At 36.7% G+C, this 14,907-nt stretch overlaps 1 protein-coding gene across 5 annotated transcripts in view; it reads left to right on the top strand.

The window, feature by feature from the left end:
* CEP290 (centrosomal protein 290) overlaps window positions 1-14,907 on the top strand; it is a 103,898-nt gene that overhangs the window by 38,650 nt on the left and 50,341 nt on the right. For all 5 annotated transcript variants that reach the window (XM_059186473.1, XM_059186476.1, XM_059186474.1 and 2 more), the window contains exons 25-28: window positions 740-913; window positions 11,710-11,821; window positions 13,468-13,673; window positions 14,593-14,744. In XM_059186473.1, the coding sequence (XP_059042456.1) occupies window positions 740-913; window positions 11,710-11,821; window positions 13,468-13,673; window positions 14,593-14,744 (644 nt within the window). The remainder of the gene's footprint in view (window positions 1-739; window positions 914-11,709; window positions 11,822-13,467; window positions 13,674-14,592; window positions 14,745-14,907) is intronic.

The following is a 14,907-nucleotide window of genomic DNA, read 5'->3' as shown; positions in this document are numbered from 1 at the left end:
CGAAGGCAGTTGCTTAACCAACTGAGCCACCCAGGCGCCCCAACAGTAAATTCTTTATCTTCGTCACTTATAAATTTGGTTATTCCTTACACTATTTCATCAACTTACTTTAGAGAGAAATAAAAGTTCAGATTACTTCTTCTTAGTGTTAATATAGTGTCTTGGTGTTGTGTCTTTTTATAGTTGTATAGCTGAGCAGAACATGAAACAAGTAACTGAAAGTCTTTCATATTATTTATTAGAGATAGCTATGATAGAGAGAATTTTTTTGTCCTCAGGTATTGTTTGCTTCATGTGAACAAAAGGTTTTCTTTTATTACAAAGCTACTTTGTGTAACTGTAATAAGGAGAAATAGCTATCGTAATGTGGTGATGCTAATTTTGCCACTCAGCTAACTAAAGGCAAGTTTTTTTTAATCTTACAAAATATAGAAAAGCCATCCAGGGATATATTCTGAGTGATATATTTTCTTGCTCCTTTGTATGGTGTTTTTCTGGAATTAATTTAATTTTGTTTTATTGTGATAGTTATGAAAGAATTCCCTTTATTTTTATTATTTAAAATCTCTAAATAATATTATTTCTTATAGGAAACAAAATAATTATTATAATTTTTTAATACATGAGAAATCTTTAAAAAAAAAAGATTTTAAAATCTGTATTCCTTTTAGCTGTATTGTCTTATGCTTCACCAGAAAAAAATACACTAACTTAACTCAGTGTATCCTTATTTACACAGGAGATGGCCATTTTCAAGATTGCAGCTCTCCAAAAAGTTATAGATAATAGTGTTTCTTTGTCTGAACTAGAATTGGCCAATAAACAATACAATGAGTTGACTGCAAAGTACAGAGATATCTTACAAAAAGATAATATGCTGGTTCAAAGAACAAATAAATTGGAACATTTAGAGGTAAGTTTACGTGGTCCTTAAACCTTGTACTATTAGCTGTTTTTCTTGGGTGGTGGTACTGGTACGTGCAGAATGACTTCCAGATGACTTCATCCTGTCATCCTTCCTTAGTCCACTTGCATAATTTTATTTAATCAAGCCTCTTTCCCCCCGGCACTTAAAAAAGAAAAAGACAAGCATGAACCAAATAGGAAAATTATAACTAAAAGAGAGAGAATCATTCAGTACCCATCCCTTTCTCTTCCCAGTGCAAATTATTTTCTCATAATCCTTGGCTTATTATGTTCCTTGGGATGATGTAGCTGAGAATGGCTCTTCCTGGACCATGGATGAGCTCTGGAAGTTCCCATCCTTTCTTATTGTACAGATAAGAAAAATAGGACAAGGTATCCTAAGTTTCTTTCAAATAATATGTGAATCTGGCCCAGAATCCTTTGTAGTTCTCTTCTAGCCACTTGACTTCCATACCTTTAACAGTAGGCAAAACCAGCTCCTGATTTGTTCATCTTCTTCTTCAAAAATAAGAACTTATGTGCTTGCTTCGGCAGCACATAATACTAAAAAAAATAATAATAATAAGAGCTTATGTCTTTTGACTTACTATCTTTTGTGATCCTCTCCTAGGACAGGAATGAGGTCTAATTTTGAAGTTTTTTAGATTGTACTTGTGTAGAGAGACATAATCAAAGAACACCCAAATGTCATTAACAGCTTTGAATGACTTCTATAAAATTATCTGAGTTTTTTTTTTCCTTTTTTTTATTTTTTTACAGATTTTATTTATTTATTTGACAGAAATCAGAAGTAGGCAGAGAGGCAGGCAGAGAGAGAGAGAGAGGAGGAAGCAGGCTCCCTGTTGAGGAGAGAGCCCCATGTGGGGCTTGATCTCAGGACCCTGGGATCATGACCTGAGCCAAAGGCAGAGGCTTAACCCACTGAGCCACCCAGGCACCCCGCTCTTAGTTATTTATTAATACTAACTATAAGTAATCATGATCAGTTTACTTTTTACTGTTTTTACTAATGAGAGATGATTATGTTAATTTTTATAGAAAATTTGAATATTTAGCTGTGGTAATAATTTATTTTACTTTTTCCCCATCTTTCATGTCCTTTGCCCTCTTCCTCTGAAGCATTTGAAAATCCAGTATAGCAGTGTGTTAGGTAGGTTAACATAGAAATAAGTAATTTTTAACTTTTATTTATTTTTGCAAAGAATATTTTTGTCTTCCTTTAAAATTAAAAAAAAATTACATTTGAATTATATCTCTTCCTCTCCTTCCTGCATCTTGATTATAATTATGAATATATATTTATTCCTATTGACAGTGTTTTCATTTTATTCTTTATTATGTGTATTGTGTGTAGCCATTACTCCTGTCCCTATCCCCCATATTACCTCCTCCTTACTACCACTGTAGTGATTATTCTATACATGAACCTGACCATGTGACACCCTGCTTCAAACCTATCAACAGCTGCTAGTCACTTAAAGAGTAAAAGTCAAATTTCTTTCATGATTAGGCCCCACTTACCTCATGTCATCTCCTGTGATGCTCTAAGTACTTTTACAAGTTATGTTTTTGACACCGAACTACTAGTTTTCTGGAACACAGTGTTTTTCCCTATATATGTTCTTTCATAACCATTGTTTCCTTGTCTAGGAGCTCTCCCCTCTCTCTCAGCTTATGTGCTCAGTGAATTTCTGTTCATGCTTAAAACTTTGTTCACACATTATCTTTTTTTCAGAAGCATCTTTCTTTATTGAACAAAGATTCTCTGTTTCTATTAGTTCCCTGTCTTATACATAGTTCGGCTCTTTATTTCACACCATATTGTGAGTGTTGATCATCTGCATCCCCAACTGGAATATTAGCTTCTTAATGTCAGGAACTCTACTTATTTCATTTTTGTGTGTTTAGTGCCTCCTGTTTGGCACACAGTTAAACCTAATAAGTGTAGACCTTGAGAGAGTTATTAATGGTGTAGAGCCATAGTGCAAAGGCCATCAGATGTGGTGATTAGGAAATCATTGATGCCTGTCAAGAGTGAAGTTCTTGAGATTAAAGGTGATGAAATTTTAGAATATAGAGTGGGTGATAAGGAAATGCAAAAAATGAATGACTGATAAGGCAATAGAAAAACTAGAAATTAGATGACAGAAGAAAAGAGAAATAGATACGGGCCAAGGTAGAATCAAGATAAAGACTTGTTTTATCAACTTCTTTTTCTTTTAAATAAAGGAGACCAATGAAGTTTGAGGGGAGAGGGAAAGAAAATTTAAAGCAAATAGGGAGAGAACAATTAAAGATTGGAGAGGAGGGTGGTAAAAGCGTGCCTTTGCTGCCAAGGCAGGGGAGTGAGAATAGGATCTGGAACAAAACTGAAGTTCTCCAAGAAAGTCAGGAAGTGGGGGCACAGGGAGACGAGAACGGGAATTCTGGATACACCTTGCCTGGATCGTGGTTGATATATTCAGCTGGATCGTGGTTGATATATTCAGCTATATATCCCCCTCAACCACATCTCACCAGAATGACTAGGAGGAGGAACACCCAACAGAGGAAAAATTCAGAGACCATGCCCTCTGCCACAGAATTATTGGATATGGATGTAAACAGTATATACATAGGGACTTATGAAAGTGAATTCAGGGTAATAATTACCCAGGCAATGGCTAGGTTGGAGAAAACCATTAGTGGCAATATAGAATCTCTACGGGTGGAAGTGAGAGCCAATCTGGCAGAAGTTAAAAATGCTATCAATGAGATCCAATATAATCTAAATACTCTTAACAGCTAGGGTAACCAAGGCAGAAGATAGAATTAGTGATCTAGAAAACAGACTGATACAAAAGAAGGATCAGGAGGACCTGGAACAAACAGCTTAGAAGCCATGAAAACAGAATTAGGGAAATAAATGATGCCATGAAACGTTCCAACGTCGAATTACTGCGACCCCCCAGGGGGTGGAGAAAGAAGACTAGAAGATTATAGTTGAATAAATTCTGGATGAAGATTTCCCCAATCTGAGGAATGAAACAAGTGTTCATGTCCTACAGGCAGAAAGGACACCCTGCAAGATCAATGAATCTCGAAAGATCTCCAGACACTTAATTGTGGAAATTCACAAATCATAATTTTAGACAAGAGGTCCTAAGGACACCTTAAGGGAAAGAGATTCCTTATATACAGAGGAAGGTCCATCAGAATGATGCCAGACCTGTCCACAGAAACCTGGCAAGCTAGAAAGGGCTGGCAAGACATAATCAGGGCACTAAATGAGAAGAACATGCAGCCAAGAATACTTTATCCAGCAAGGCTCACATTCAGAATGATTGGAGAGATTAAGGGCTTCCAGAACTGGCAAGGTTTAAAAGAGTATGTGACCACCAAGCAAGCCGGCACTACAAGAAATATTAAGGGGGGTTCTATAAAAGAAGAAAGAACCCAAGAGTGACATAGAATAGAAATTCACAGAGACAATCTATAGAAACAAGGACTTCACAGACAGCATGATGTCAATAAAATCTTATCTTTGAATAATCACTCTCAAAATGAATGGCCTATATGCTCCCATAAAAGGGCACAGGATTGCAGACTGGATAAAACGACAGGACCCATCCATAGGCTGTCTACAAGAGATACATTTTGAACCTAAAGATACATCCAGACTGAAAGTGAAGGAATGGAGATCCATCTTTCATGCCAACGGGCCTCAGAAGAAAGCTGGGTAGTGATTCTCATATCAGATAAATTAGATTTTAAGCCAAAGACTGTAGTCAGAGATACAGAAGGACACTACATCATTCTTAAAGGGTCTATCCACCAAGAAGATCTAACAATTGTAAATATCTATGCCCCCAATATGGGAGTAGCCAACTACATAAGCCAACTGTTAATCAAAAATAAAGAGTTATATTGATGGGGCACCTGAGTGGCTCAGTTGGTTAAGCCTCTGCCTTTGGCTCAGGTCATGATCCCAGGGTCTTGGGATCGAGCCCTGCATGGTGGGGGGGGGGGGGGTCTCTGCTCAGCAGGGAGCCTGCTTCCTCCTCTCTCTCTCTGCCCACTTGTGATCTCCGTCTGACAAATAAATAAATAAAATTTTTTAAAAAGAGTTATATTGATATGAATACATTAATTGTGAGGGATCTTAACGTGCCACTCTCAATAACAGACAGATCATCTGAGCAGAAGAGTCAATAAAGAAACAAGAGCTTTGAATAACACATTGGACCAGATGGACCTCATAGATATATACAAAACATTCCACCCTAAAACAACAGAATACTCATTCTTCTCGAGTGCACATGGAACTTTCTCCAGAATAGAATACATTCCAGGTCACAAATCAGGTCTCAACTGATACCAAAAGATTGAGATTCTTCCCTGCATATTCTCAGACCACGATGCTTTGAAACTGGAACTCAACCACAAGAAGAAGTTTGGAAGGAATTCAAACACTTGGAAGCTAAAGACCATCCTGCCAAAAAATGTTTTGATCAACCAGGAAACTAAAAAGAACTCAAACAATTCATGGAAACCAATGAGAATGAAGACACATGGGTCCAAAACCTATGGGATATGGCAAAGGCGGTCCTAAGGGGGAAATACATGTCAATCTAAGCCTCACTCAAAAAAAACCTGAAAAATCCCAAATACACCAGCTCTCTTTACACCTTAAAGAACTGGAAAATCAACAACAAATTAAGCCAACCCCACACACAAGAAGGGAAATAATCAAGGTTACAGTAGAGATCAATGAGATAGAAACTAGAGATACAGTAGAATACATCAACGAAACTAGAAGCTGATTCTTTGAAAGAATCCATAAGAGTGATAAACCATTGGCCAAAGTAATCCAAAAGAAAACAGAGAGGACCCAAATTAATAAACTTATGAATGAAAAGGGAGAGATCATAACTAACACCAAGGAAATAGAAACAATCATCAGAAATTATTATCAACAGTTATATGCCAATAAGTTAAGCACATTAGATGAAATGGATGCATTCCTGGAAACCTATAAACTTCCAAAACTGAAACAGGAAGAAATTGACAACCTGATAGACCAATACCTAGTAACGAGATTAAAGCAGTGATCCAAAACTTCCCAAAAAATCAAGAACCCAGGACCTGATGGATTCCCTGGAGAATTCTACCAAACAATCAAAAAAGAAATAATCCTTATTCTCCTGAAGCTGTTAAAGAAAGAAAGAAAGAAAGAAAGAAAGAAAGAAAGAAAGAGAAGGAAAACTTCCAGACTCTTTCTATGAAGCCAGCATTACACCCTTATCCCCAAACCAGGCAAAGACCCCATCAGAAAGGAGACTTTCAGACCAATATCCCTGATGAATATGGGTTCCAAGATTCTCAACAAGATCTTAGCTAATAGGATCCAACAGTACATGAAAAAGATTATCCACCATGACCAGGTGGGATTTATCCATGGGATGCAAAGGTGATTGAACATTCGCAAATCAATTGATGTGATAAATCAGTAAGAGAAGAGAGAAGAACCACATGGTCATCTCAGTTGATAAAGAAAAAGCATTTGACAAAATACAGCATCCTTTCCTGATTAAAACGCTTCAAAGTATAGGGATAGAGGGAACTTGCCTCAACTTCATAAAATCCATCTATGAAAAACCCACAGCAAATATCATTCTCTCTTTTTTTTTTTTTTTTTTTTTTAAAGACTTTATTTATTTATTTGACAGAGAGAAATCACAAGTAGGTAGAGAGGCAGGCAGAGAGAGAGAGAGGAGGAAGCAGGCTCCCTGCTGAGCAGAGAGCCCGATGCGGGACTCGATCCCAGGACCCTGAGATCATGACCTGAGCCGAAGGCAGCGGCTTAACCACTGAGCCACCCAGGCGCCCGCAAATATCATTCTCAATGGGGAAAGCTGAGATCCTTCCCTTTGAGAACATGACAAGGATGTCTCTTTTCACCACTGTTGTTCAACGTAGTACTAGAAGTCCTAGCAACAGCAGTCAGACAACAAAAAGAAAAAGCATTCACATTGGCAAAAAGATGTCAAAGTCTCTTTCTTTGCAGATGACATGATACTTTATATGGAAAACCCAAAAAACTCCACACAGAAACTACTAGAACTCATACAGCAATTTAATAATGTGGCAGGTAACAAAATCAATGCACAAAAATCATTTGCTTTCTCATACACTAACAATGAAACTGTAGAAAGGGAAATTAGAGAATCGATTCTATTTACTATAGCACCAAGAAGCATAAGATACCTGGGAATAAACCTAACCAAAGAGGTAAAAGATCTGTACTCAAGGAACTATATAACACTCATGAAAAAATTGAAGAAGACACAGAAAGATTGAAAAGCATTCCATGCTCATGGATCGAAAGAATAAACATTGTTAAAATGTCTATACTGCCTAGAGCAATCTATGCTTTCAGTGCCATCCTGATCAAAATTCCACAGGCATTTTTCTTTTTTTTTTTTTAAGATCTTATTTATTTATTTATTTATTTATTTATGTAACAGACAGAGATCACAAGTAGGCAGAGAGGCAGGCAGACAGAGGAGGAAGTAGGCTCCCTGCTGAGCAGAGAGCCCGATGTGGGGCTCGATCCCAGGACCCTGAGGTCATGACCTGAGCCGAAGGCCAAGGCTTTAACCCACTGAGCCACCCAGGCGCCCCTCCACAGGCATTTTTCAAAGTGCTAGAACAAACAGTCCTAAAATTTGTATGGAACCGGAAAAGACCCCAAATTAAGGAAATGTTGAAAAAGAAAAACAAAACTGGGGATGTCATGCTGTCTGATTTCAAGCTTTACTATAAGCTGTGATCACCAGGAGAGTGTGGTACTGGCACAAAAACGGACACATAGGCTAATGGAACAGAGTAGAGAGTCCCGATATGGACTGCAACTCTATAGTCAAATTATCTTCGACAGGGGCACCTGGGTGGCTCAGTGGGTTAAAGCCTCTGCGTTTGGCTCAGGTCATGATCCCAGTGTCCCAGGGGATCAAGCCCCGCATCGGGCTCTCTGCTCAGCAGGGAGCCTGCATCCTCCTCTCTCTCTCTGCCTGCCTCTCTGCCTGCTTGTGATCTCTGTCAAATAAATAAATAAATATCCAGTGGAAAAAAGGCAGTCTCTTCAATAAATGGTGCTGGGAAAATTGAACAGCTATGTGTAGAAGAGTGAAACTTGACTGTTCTCTTACACCATACACAAAGATAAACTGGAAATGGATAAAAGACCTCAATGTAAGGCAGGAATCTATTAAAATCCTGGAGGAGAACATAGGCAGTAACCTCTTTGACATCAGCCACAGCAACTTCTTTCAAGACATGTGCCTCCAAAGGCAAAGGAAACAGAATTGAAAATGAACTTTTGGGACTTCATCAAGATCAAAAGCTTCTGCACAGCAAATGAAACAGTCAACAAAACAAAGAGGCAACCCATGGAATGGGATAAGATATTCGAAAATGACACTACAGACAAAGGGCTGATATCCAAGGTCTATCAAGAACTCCTCAAACTCAACACTCAAAAAACAGATAATCATGTCAAAAAAATGGGCAGAAGGCATGAACAGACACTTCTCCAAAGAAGACGTACAAATGGCTAACAGACACATGAAAAGATGTTCATCATCATTAGCCATCATGGAGATTCAAATCAAAACCAATTGAGATATCACCTTCCACCAGTTAGAATGGCCAAAATCAACAAAACAGTAAACAGCAAGTGTTGGAGAGGATGTGGAGAAAAGGGAACCCTCTTACATTGTTGGTGGGAATGCAAGTTGGTGCATCCACTTTGGAAAACAGTGTGGAGATTCCTTAAGAAATTAAAAATAGAGCTACCCTCTGACCCTGTAATTGCACTACTGGGTATTTATTCCAAAGATACAGATATAGTGAAAAGAAGGACCATCTGTACCCCAATATTCATAGCAGCAATGGCCACAATCACCAAACTGTGGGAAGAGCAGGATGCCCTTCAACAGACAAATGGATAAAGAAGATATGGTCCATATGTACAATGGATATTATGCGTCCATGAGGAAAGATGAATACCCAGCTTTTGTATCGACATGGACGGAACTGGAAGAGATTATGCTGAGTGAACTAAGTCAAGCAGAGAGAGTCATTTATCATGTGGTTTCACTTACTTGTGGAGCATAAGGAATAATATGGAGAACATTAGGATAAGGAAAGGAAAAGTGAATTTGGGGAAATCGGAGGGGGAGATGAAGCATGAGAGACTGTGGGCTCTTAGAAACTGAGGGTTTTAGAGGGGAAGGATGTAGGTGGATAGGTGAGCCTGGTGGTGAGTATTAAGGAGGACACGTATTGCCTGGAGCACTGGGTGTGATAAAGAAACAATGAATCTTGGAACACTGAAAAAATAAATAAAAATTTTTTAAAAAGCAAAAAAAAAAGTAAGGAAGTAAGAGAAAAGGGGTAGAAAGATGTTGTAAAACACTAATCCCGGGGCGCCTGGGTGGCTCAGTGGATTAAGCCGCTGCCTTCGGCTCAGGTCATGATCTCAGGGTCCTGGGATCGAGTCCCGCATCGGGCTCTCTGCTCAGTGGGGAGCCTGCTTCCTCCTCTCTCTGTCTGCCTCTCTGCCTACTTGTGATCTCTCTCTGTCAAATAAATAAATAAAATCTTTAAAAAAAAAAAAAAACACTAATCCCTCTTTTATTATTTTCCTATGTATTTATAGGACCTAGACCAGGTTAATTATACCTGTTACCAGAAAGTCATGTTCAATTCCCTTATTTTGCCTTTCTTCTTATTATAACATCTCCTTTAAAGAAAACCTCATAATCCTATTTTATTATTCTTCATAACACATATTACCTGACATTATATTATATATTGGCTTCCTTACCAACTACGCACCCCCCACCCCCAAACACAAGTTCTAGGATAGCATTTGTTTATTATTAAAGTCCAGGCCTTAGAATACCTGACATACAGTAAACGTTTTGTTTGTTATAACAAAAAATGAGCAAATTAAATTTGTATGCCAACTCCTACATTTATGTGTCCAGCCTGACTTCTCAGTGCTGTAATGGAATTACCTACTTTACAACTCCTGTTTCAAGGGAATCTTAAATTTAACATATCCCAAATAATCTCCTGATGTCTATCTTTCTCCCAGTCTTTTCTGTTTCCGTAGGCACTACTATTACCTACTCAGGGAAGATACCTTAGTTACTTTCTAGTCATTTCTCTCCCCTGTCATTTTTATATCTCAAATAAAATTCATTCATATCTGTCCTTTTTTCTCCCATCTTCACTGCTGGGACCCTATTCATCAGAACTTTGCGATATCTTCCTAATTTCTGATTTCCCTGTGTACTACTTTATTTATTCTTTACATTGCCTTCAGAATGATTGTTTAAAACTTCCTTAAAATCTTTAGATGGTTTCCTATTATATATTAAGTTAAATTCCAGTTCCTTAACTTGATATACCATGCCTGGCCCTGTTATCTCTCCCTTTTTACCTCATAGCACTCTTCACTTTTGCTGACTTTTGCTGACACCCCAGACTCAGTCCTGCATCAGAGCATCTGGATTTATTTGTGCATCAGCTCTTTCCCTGGCTGGTTTCTTTTTGAGACTGGCTCCTTCTAAATACCTTAGCTTTCTGCTTAAATACCATCTCTTCAGGACTTAATACCTTCTTCAACTGCTTTATTTTGATTTGGCTGCTTTTTCTCTGGGTTCATACTCTGCATCTTTCTAGATATTTACTTTTTTCTTTTTTCCAAGATTTTATTTATTCATTTGACAGAGAGAGGGACACAGTGAGAGAGGGAACACAAGCAGGGGGAGTGTGAGAGACAGGCTTTCCACCGAGCAGGGAGCCAAATGAGGGGCTCTATCCCAGGACCCTGGGATCATGAGCTGAGCCCACGGCAGCCGCCCAACTGACTGAGCCACCCAGGCACCCCTAGATCTTGGCATTTTTAAAAATTTAATTTTCTTTTTTTTTTTTTTAGTATTCCAGAATTCATTGTTTATGCAGCACATCCAGTGCTCCATGCAACGTGTGCCCTCCGTAATACCCACCACCAGACTCGACCACCCCCCTCACCCCTCCCCTCTGAAACCCTCTGTTTGTTTCTCCGATCTTTACTTTTTTTTTTTTTTTAAGATTTTATATATTTATTTGACAGACAGAGATCACAAGTAGGCAGAGAGGCAGGATCATGACCTGAGCTGAAGGCAGAGGCTTTAACCCACTGAGCCACCCAGGTGCCCCCCGATCTTTACATTTTTAATGATTGTTTTCTTTGCTTACCTGTTCACCGCTGCCTTCCACACCCTCCCCAGCTCCTGCCACACACACATACTCACAGACACCAAATGGTGAGGCCTATGAGGGTCAGAATTTTATGTTTCTTTTTACCGTGGACATGCAGCACCTCATTGCTAGCATGCTAGGGATGCTCAGTAACTATTTGTGTGAGACAGGGACGTGAGCAACCTTCATTGTGAAGGTTGTGAAATTCTAAGTATTCCAGCTGGGCAAAATGCACACAGCAGAAACTAATGCTCAGAGGCCACAGATCAGATACACAAGAGATTTTGATGATTATTTTAAAATTATATTTTCTATATGTATATCTGTGTGTGTGTGTTTGTATGTATATATTACATATATGGGAGCTCCTAATTTTGTTAAAAAAATTAGATTGTGAGTTTAAGGAGATATTATATAAAGCAATATCAGTGCTGTGGTATTAGTCTGAATTACAATGTAGTTTCTCAGTGATGTTTCTGTTTTATTCAGTGTGAAAATGCATCCCTAAAAGAACAAATGGAGTCTATAAATAAAGAACTGGAGATTACCAAGGAAAAGCTTTACACTATCGAACAAGCCTGGGAGCAAGAAACTAAACTAGGTAAGTATGAGGACTCTTATAATATAAAGTGATGAAGACCTAATAGTGAATATTTTTCTTTTATAGTTCCTTTTCTATATCAGGTGAAAAGGAAATATTTTGATAAAAATTAACTATGCTTTAACAGTGTAATTTAGCAGGCAGTTGATGAGTAATATCTTATACTAATCTCTACCAAAATTTGGTTTTTAGTTATTTAATTAGATTTGAAATCATATATGCTTCCCTTCCTCTCTCTCTTCCTGCCTCTTTGCCTACTTGTGATCTCTGTCTGTCAAATAAATAAATAAAATCTTTAAAAAAAAAAATTTGAAAAAAGAAAAAATTATGTCTAAGCATTAGCTATTTTGAACCATTTAACAAATCAAGATTGGTGATAATTTTTAAATACCTATATCTTGGTGGTAGTGTGTGGAATTTTCCACTGTGTGTAAAGTACTATTGGGAATGCATCATTTGATAGACTTAAGGTAAAAAGTCACCATAAAACATCAAAAAATTTTTGCAAAGAATTTATATAGCCCTAGTTTGACTATTATTATTTTTTAGATCACTTTATACATGTTTATGTGAGCACTGGGTATTGTGTGGAAGTGTTGAATCACTATATTGTACCCCTGAAACTGATATTACACTGTGTGTTAACTAACTGGAATTTAAATAAAAACTTAAATAAAGTGTAAGTTTGATTCTAATGGAAAAAATATATATACTTTAACTGTATTTAACATTGTATAGTATATTCACTTAGTAGATGTCAAAATATTAGTTTTACTCGTCATCTTATACATACAAATATTCATGCAGTATCTTACTGTTTCAGTGATTAAATCACTAGGTCTTATTTTTTTTCTATTGCTTATGGTACTTCAGTGAACATATTCACGTATATTGAACATAGATATTACTGTCTCACAAGATCTTAAAATCTTTGTGGCTTCTGCTAGGGTTTTCCATATTAGTTTTTCAAATAGTTATCCTAGTTCATGGCGTTTAAATAGTTTTTTTTTTTTTTTTTTCTTACTAGCATTGTGCTTTATTTTCACATAAATTTGCTCCTTTGGATAAAGTGTTTTTATATGTTTTCTAATGCACTTAGAGCTCTAATGCTGTTCAAGGTTTCTATGAAATAGAGCTGGGTTTTTTTTTTTTTAATTGGCAATTGGGACATGTACTTTAGTGAAGGCTAACATTGGGCCTAATATTATCTAAAATAAGCTACTTTTAGAAATGCAGTTTTTAATTCGTTAAGAGATTGTAAGGGAATTGACTTTCCTGTAGCTTCCACATGAAAGAAGGTATCTTCTATCCTAAGATATAAAAAAAGGTATTACATACAATTGTGGTAAGTTCTCTGTACCTTTTACCTTATCCCTCTTTAATAAGTGTTGGATTTCCTATAGAAATTCCTAAATTTCTATGAGGAATAGTTTTTACGATCACTTGACTGATGAAGAATATAAGTTCCAGAGAGATGAAATGGGATAGATGGTATCCAGACATGAGTAGAGCTAAGGCTGGAATTCATAAGGCTCTTGTGTTTCCACGGAACCGTGTTATTACTGCATCCTTGTCTATAATGGCTAAAATATTTGGGATATGATTTTGATAATAGCTTGAGATTGACTTAGTATTGTTGCATATAGGAAATGAATCGAACATGGACAAGGCAAAGAAATCAATAACCAACAGTGAAATTCTTTCTATTTCCAAAAAAATCACTATGCTGGAGATGAAGGAATTAAATGAAAGACAGCGGGCTGAACACTCTCAAAAAATGTATGAACATGTCAGGACTTCATTAAAGCAAATGGAAGAACGTAATTTTGAATTGGAAACCAAATTTGCTGAGGTTTGACACGATTTTTATCATGTTATAATAAGAGTAAGAATTAGTCATGTTAGACATATGTCTATGTTAGACATTGTATTTTGTGGGAGATTAGTTTGTACTTCTGAAGTAACAATATAATGTTTGTGTTTCATGTAATGTGTAAATAAAAGATGTATTTTTAAATCTGAAATGTTTAATAAGAAAGCACGTATTTCTTTGAATGAGTTCTTTTTTCTCAGCAGCCATTACATTAGAGTTAATGCAAAAAGGTATTATTTGCTTAATAACAGTGTTGCCTTCCACTGCCATCAGTTCATTTAACAAGTATCTATTGAATGCCTATCACATGCTAGATAGGGTATGGGGGCTAGTGTTAGGGCAGGAAACAGAATAGACAGTAATCTCTACTCTCAGGACTTTGCATTTTAATAGACTTTTTTGATATGGTCAGAAATATTAAATTGGCTGGCAATAAATATAGTTTGCAAATATTCAACAATTAATGATGAAAAAGAACTCGTGTAATGTTTACTTTGAGAAATAGTATGTATTTTAACCTGTCATTTGTTTATTTTAACCGAGTCACTAAATATATATTAAGAAGATTTTACTAACTCATATTTATAGATAATATAATCAAAGTAAGGTATAATATGTATACCACATTTCAAAGAAATTTAAGAAAATCAGGGATTCAAGTATTATATTTTGAGTTGTCTAATATAAATGACTTTTGGTGGGTTGGTATACAACCAGAGTTGCTATAATCTGTTCCTCACTCTTTTTCTTTACCCTCTTTAATCTATTCTTAGTATTTCATCACACCTCGACTAATGCCAAGTAAGGAAAACAGCAGTATGGATGGCAAATCTAAATTGAAAGGGAAAACCTCACCCAAAACTAATAAACCTGAACATTTTTTGTTACTTTTTCTTAGCTTACTAAAATCAATTTGGAAGCACAGAAGGTGGAACAGATGTTAAGAGATGAATTAGCTGATAGTGTGAGCAAGACAGTAAGTGATGCTGATAGGCAACGGATTCTAGAATTAGAGAAGAGTGAAATGGAACTAAAAGTTGAAGTGTCAAAGTAAGTTCATGTAAACTTTTCAGTTATTAGATGTGTCTACTTTAATTTGTCTTTAAGAAACCTAGTTACAGTAGTTTGGGATAATACTCTTCTTTTGATACTGATTGTTCTTATTTTTCTTTTTTTGTAAGAACAAGATTACATAAGATTAACAAGATTAATT

The sequence above is a fragment of the Mustela lutreola genome, chromosome 8, assembly GCF_030435805.1.
Source record: "Mustela lutreola isolate mMusLut2 chromosome 8, mMusLut2.pri, whole genome shotgun sequence".
NCBI lineage: Eukaryota > Metazoa > Chordata > Mammalia > Carnivora > Mustelidae > Mustela > Mustela lutreola.
Note: the sequence above shows the minus strand (reverse complement) of the source record. Positions and strands in the feature narration are given on the sequence as shown.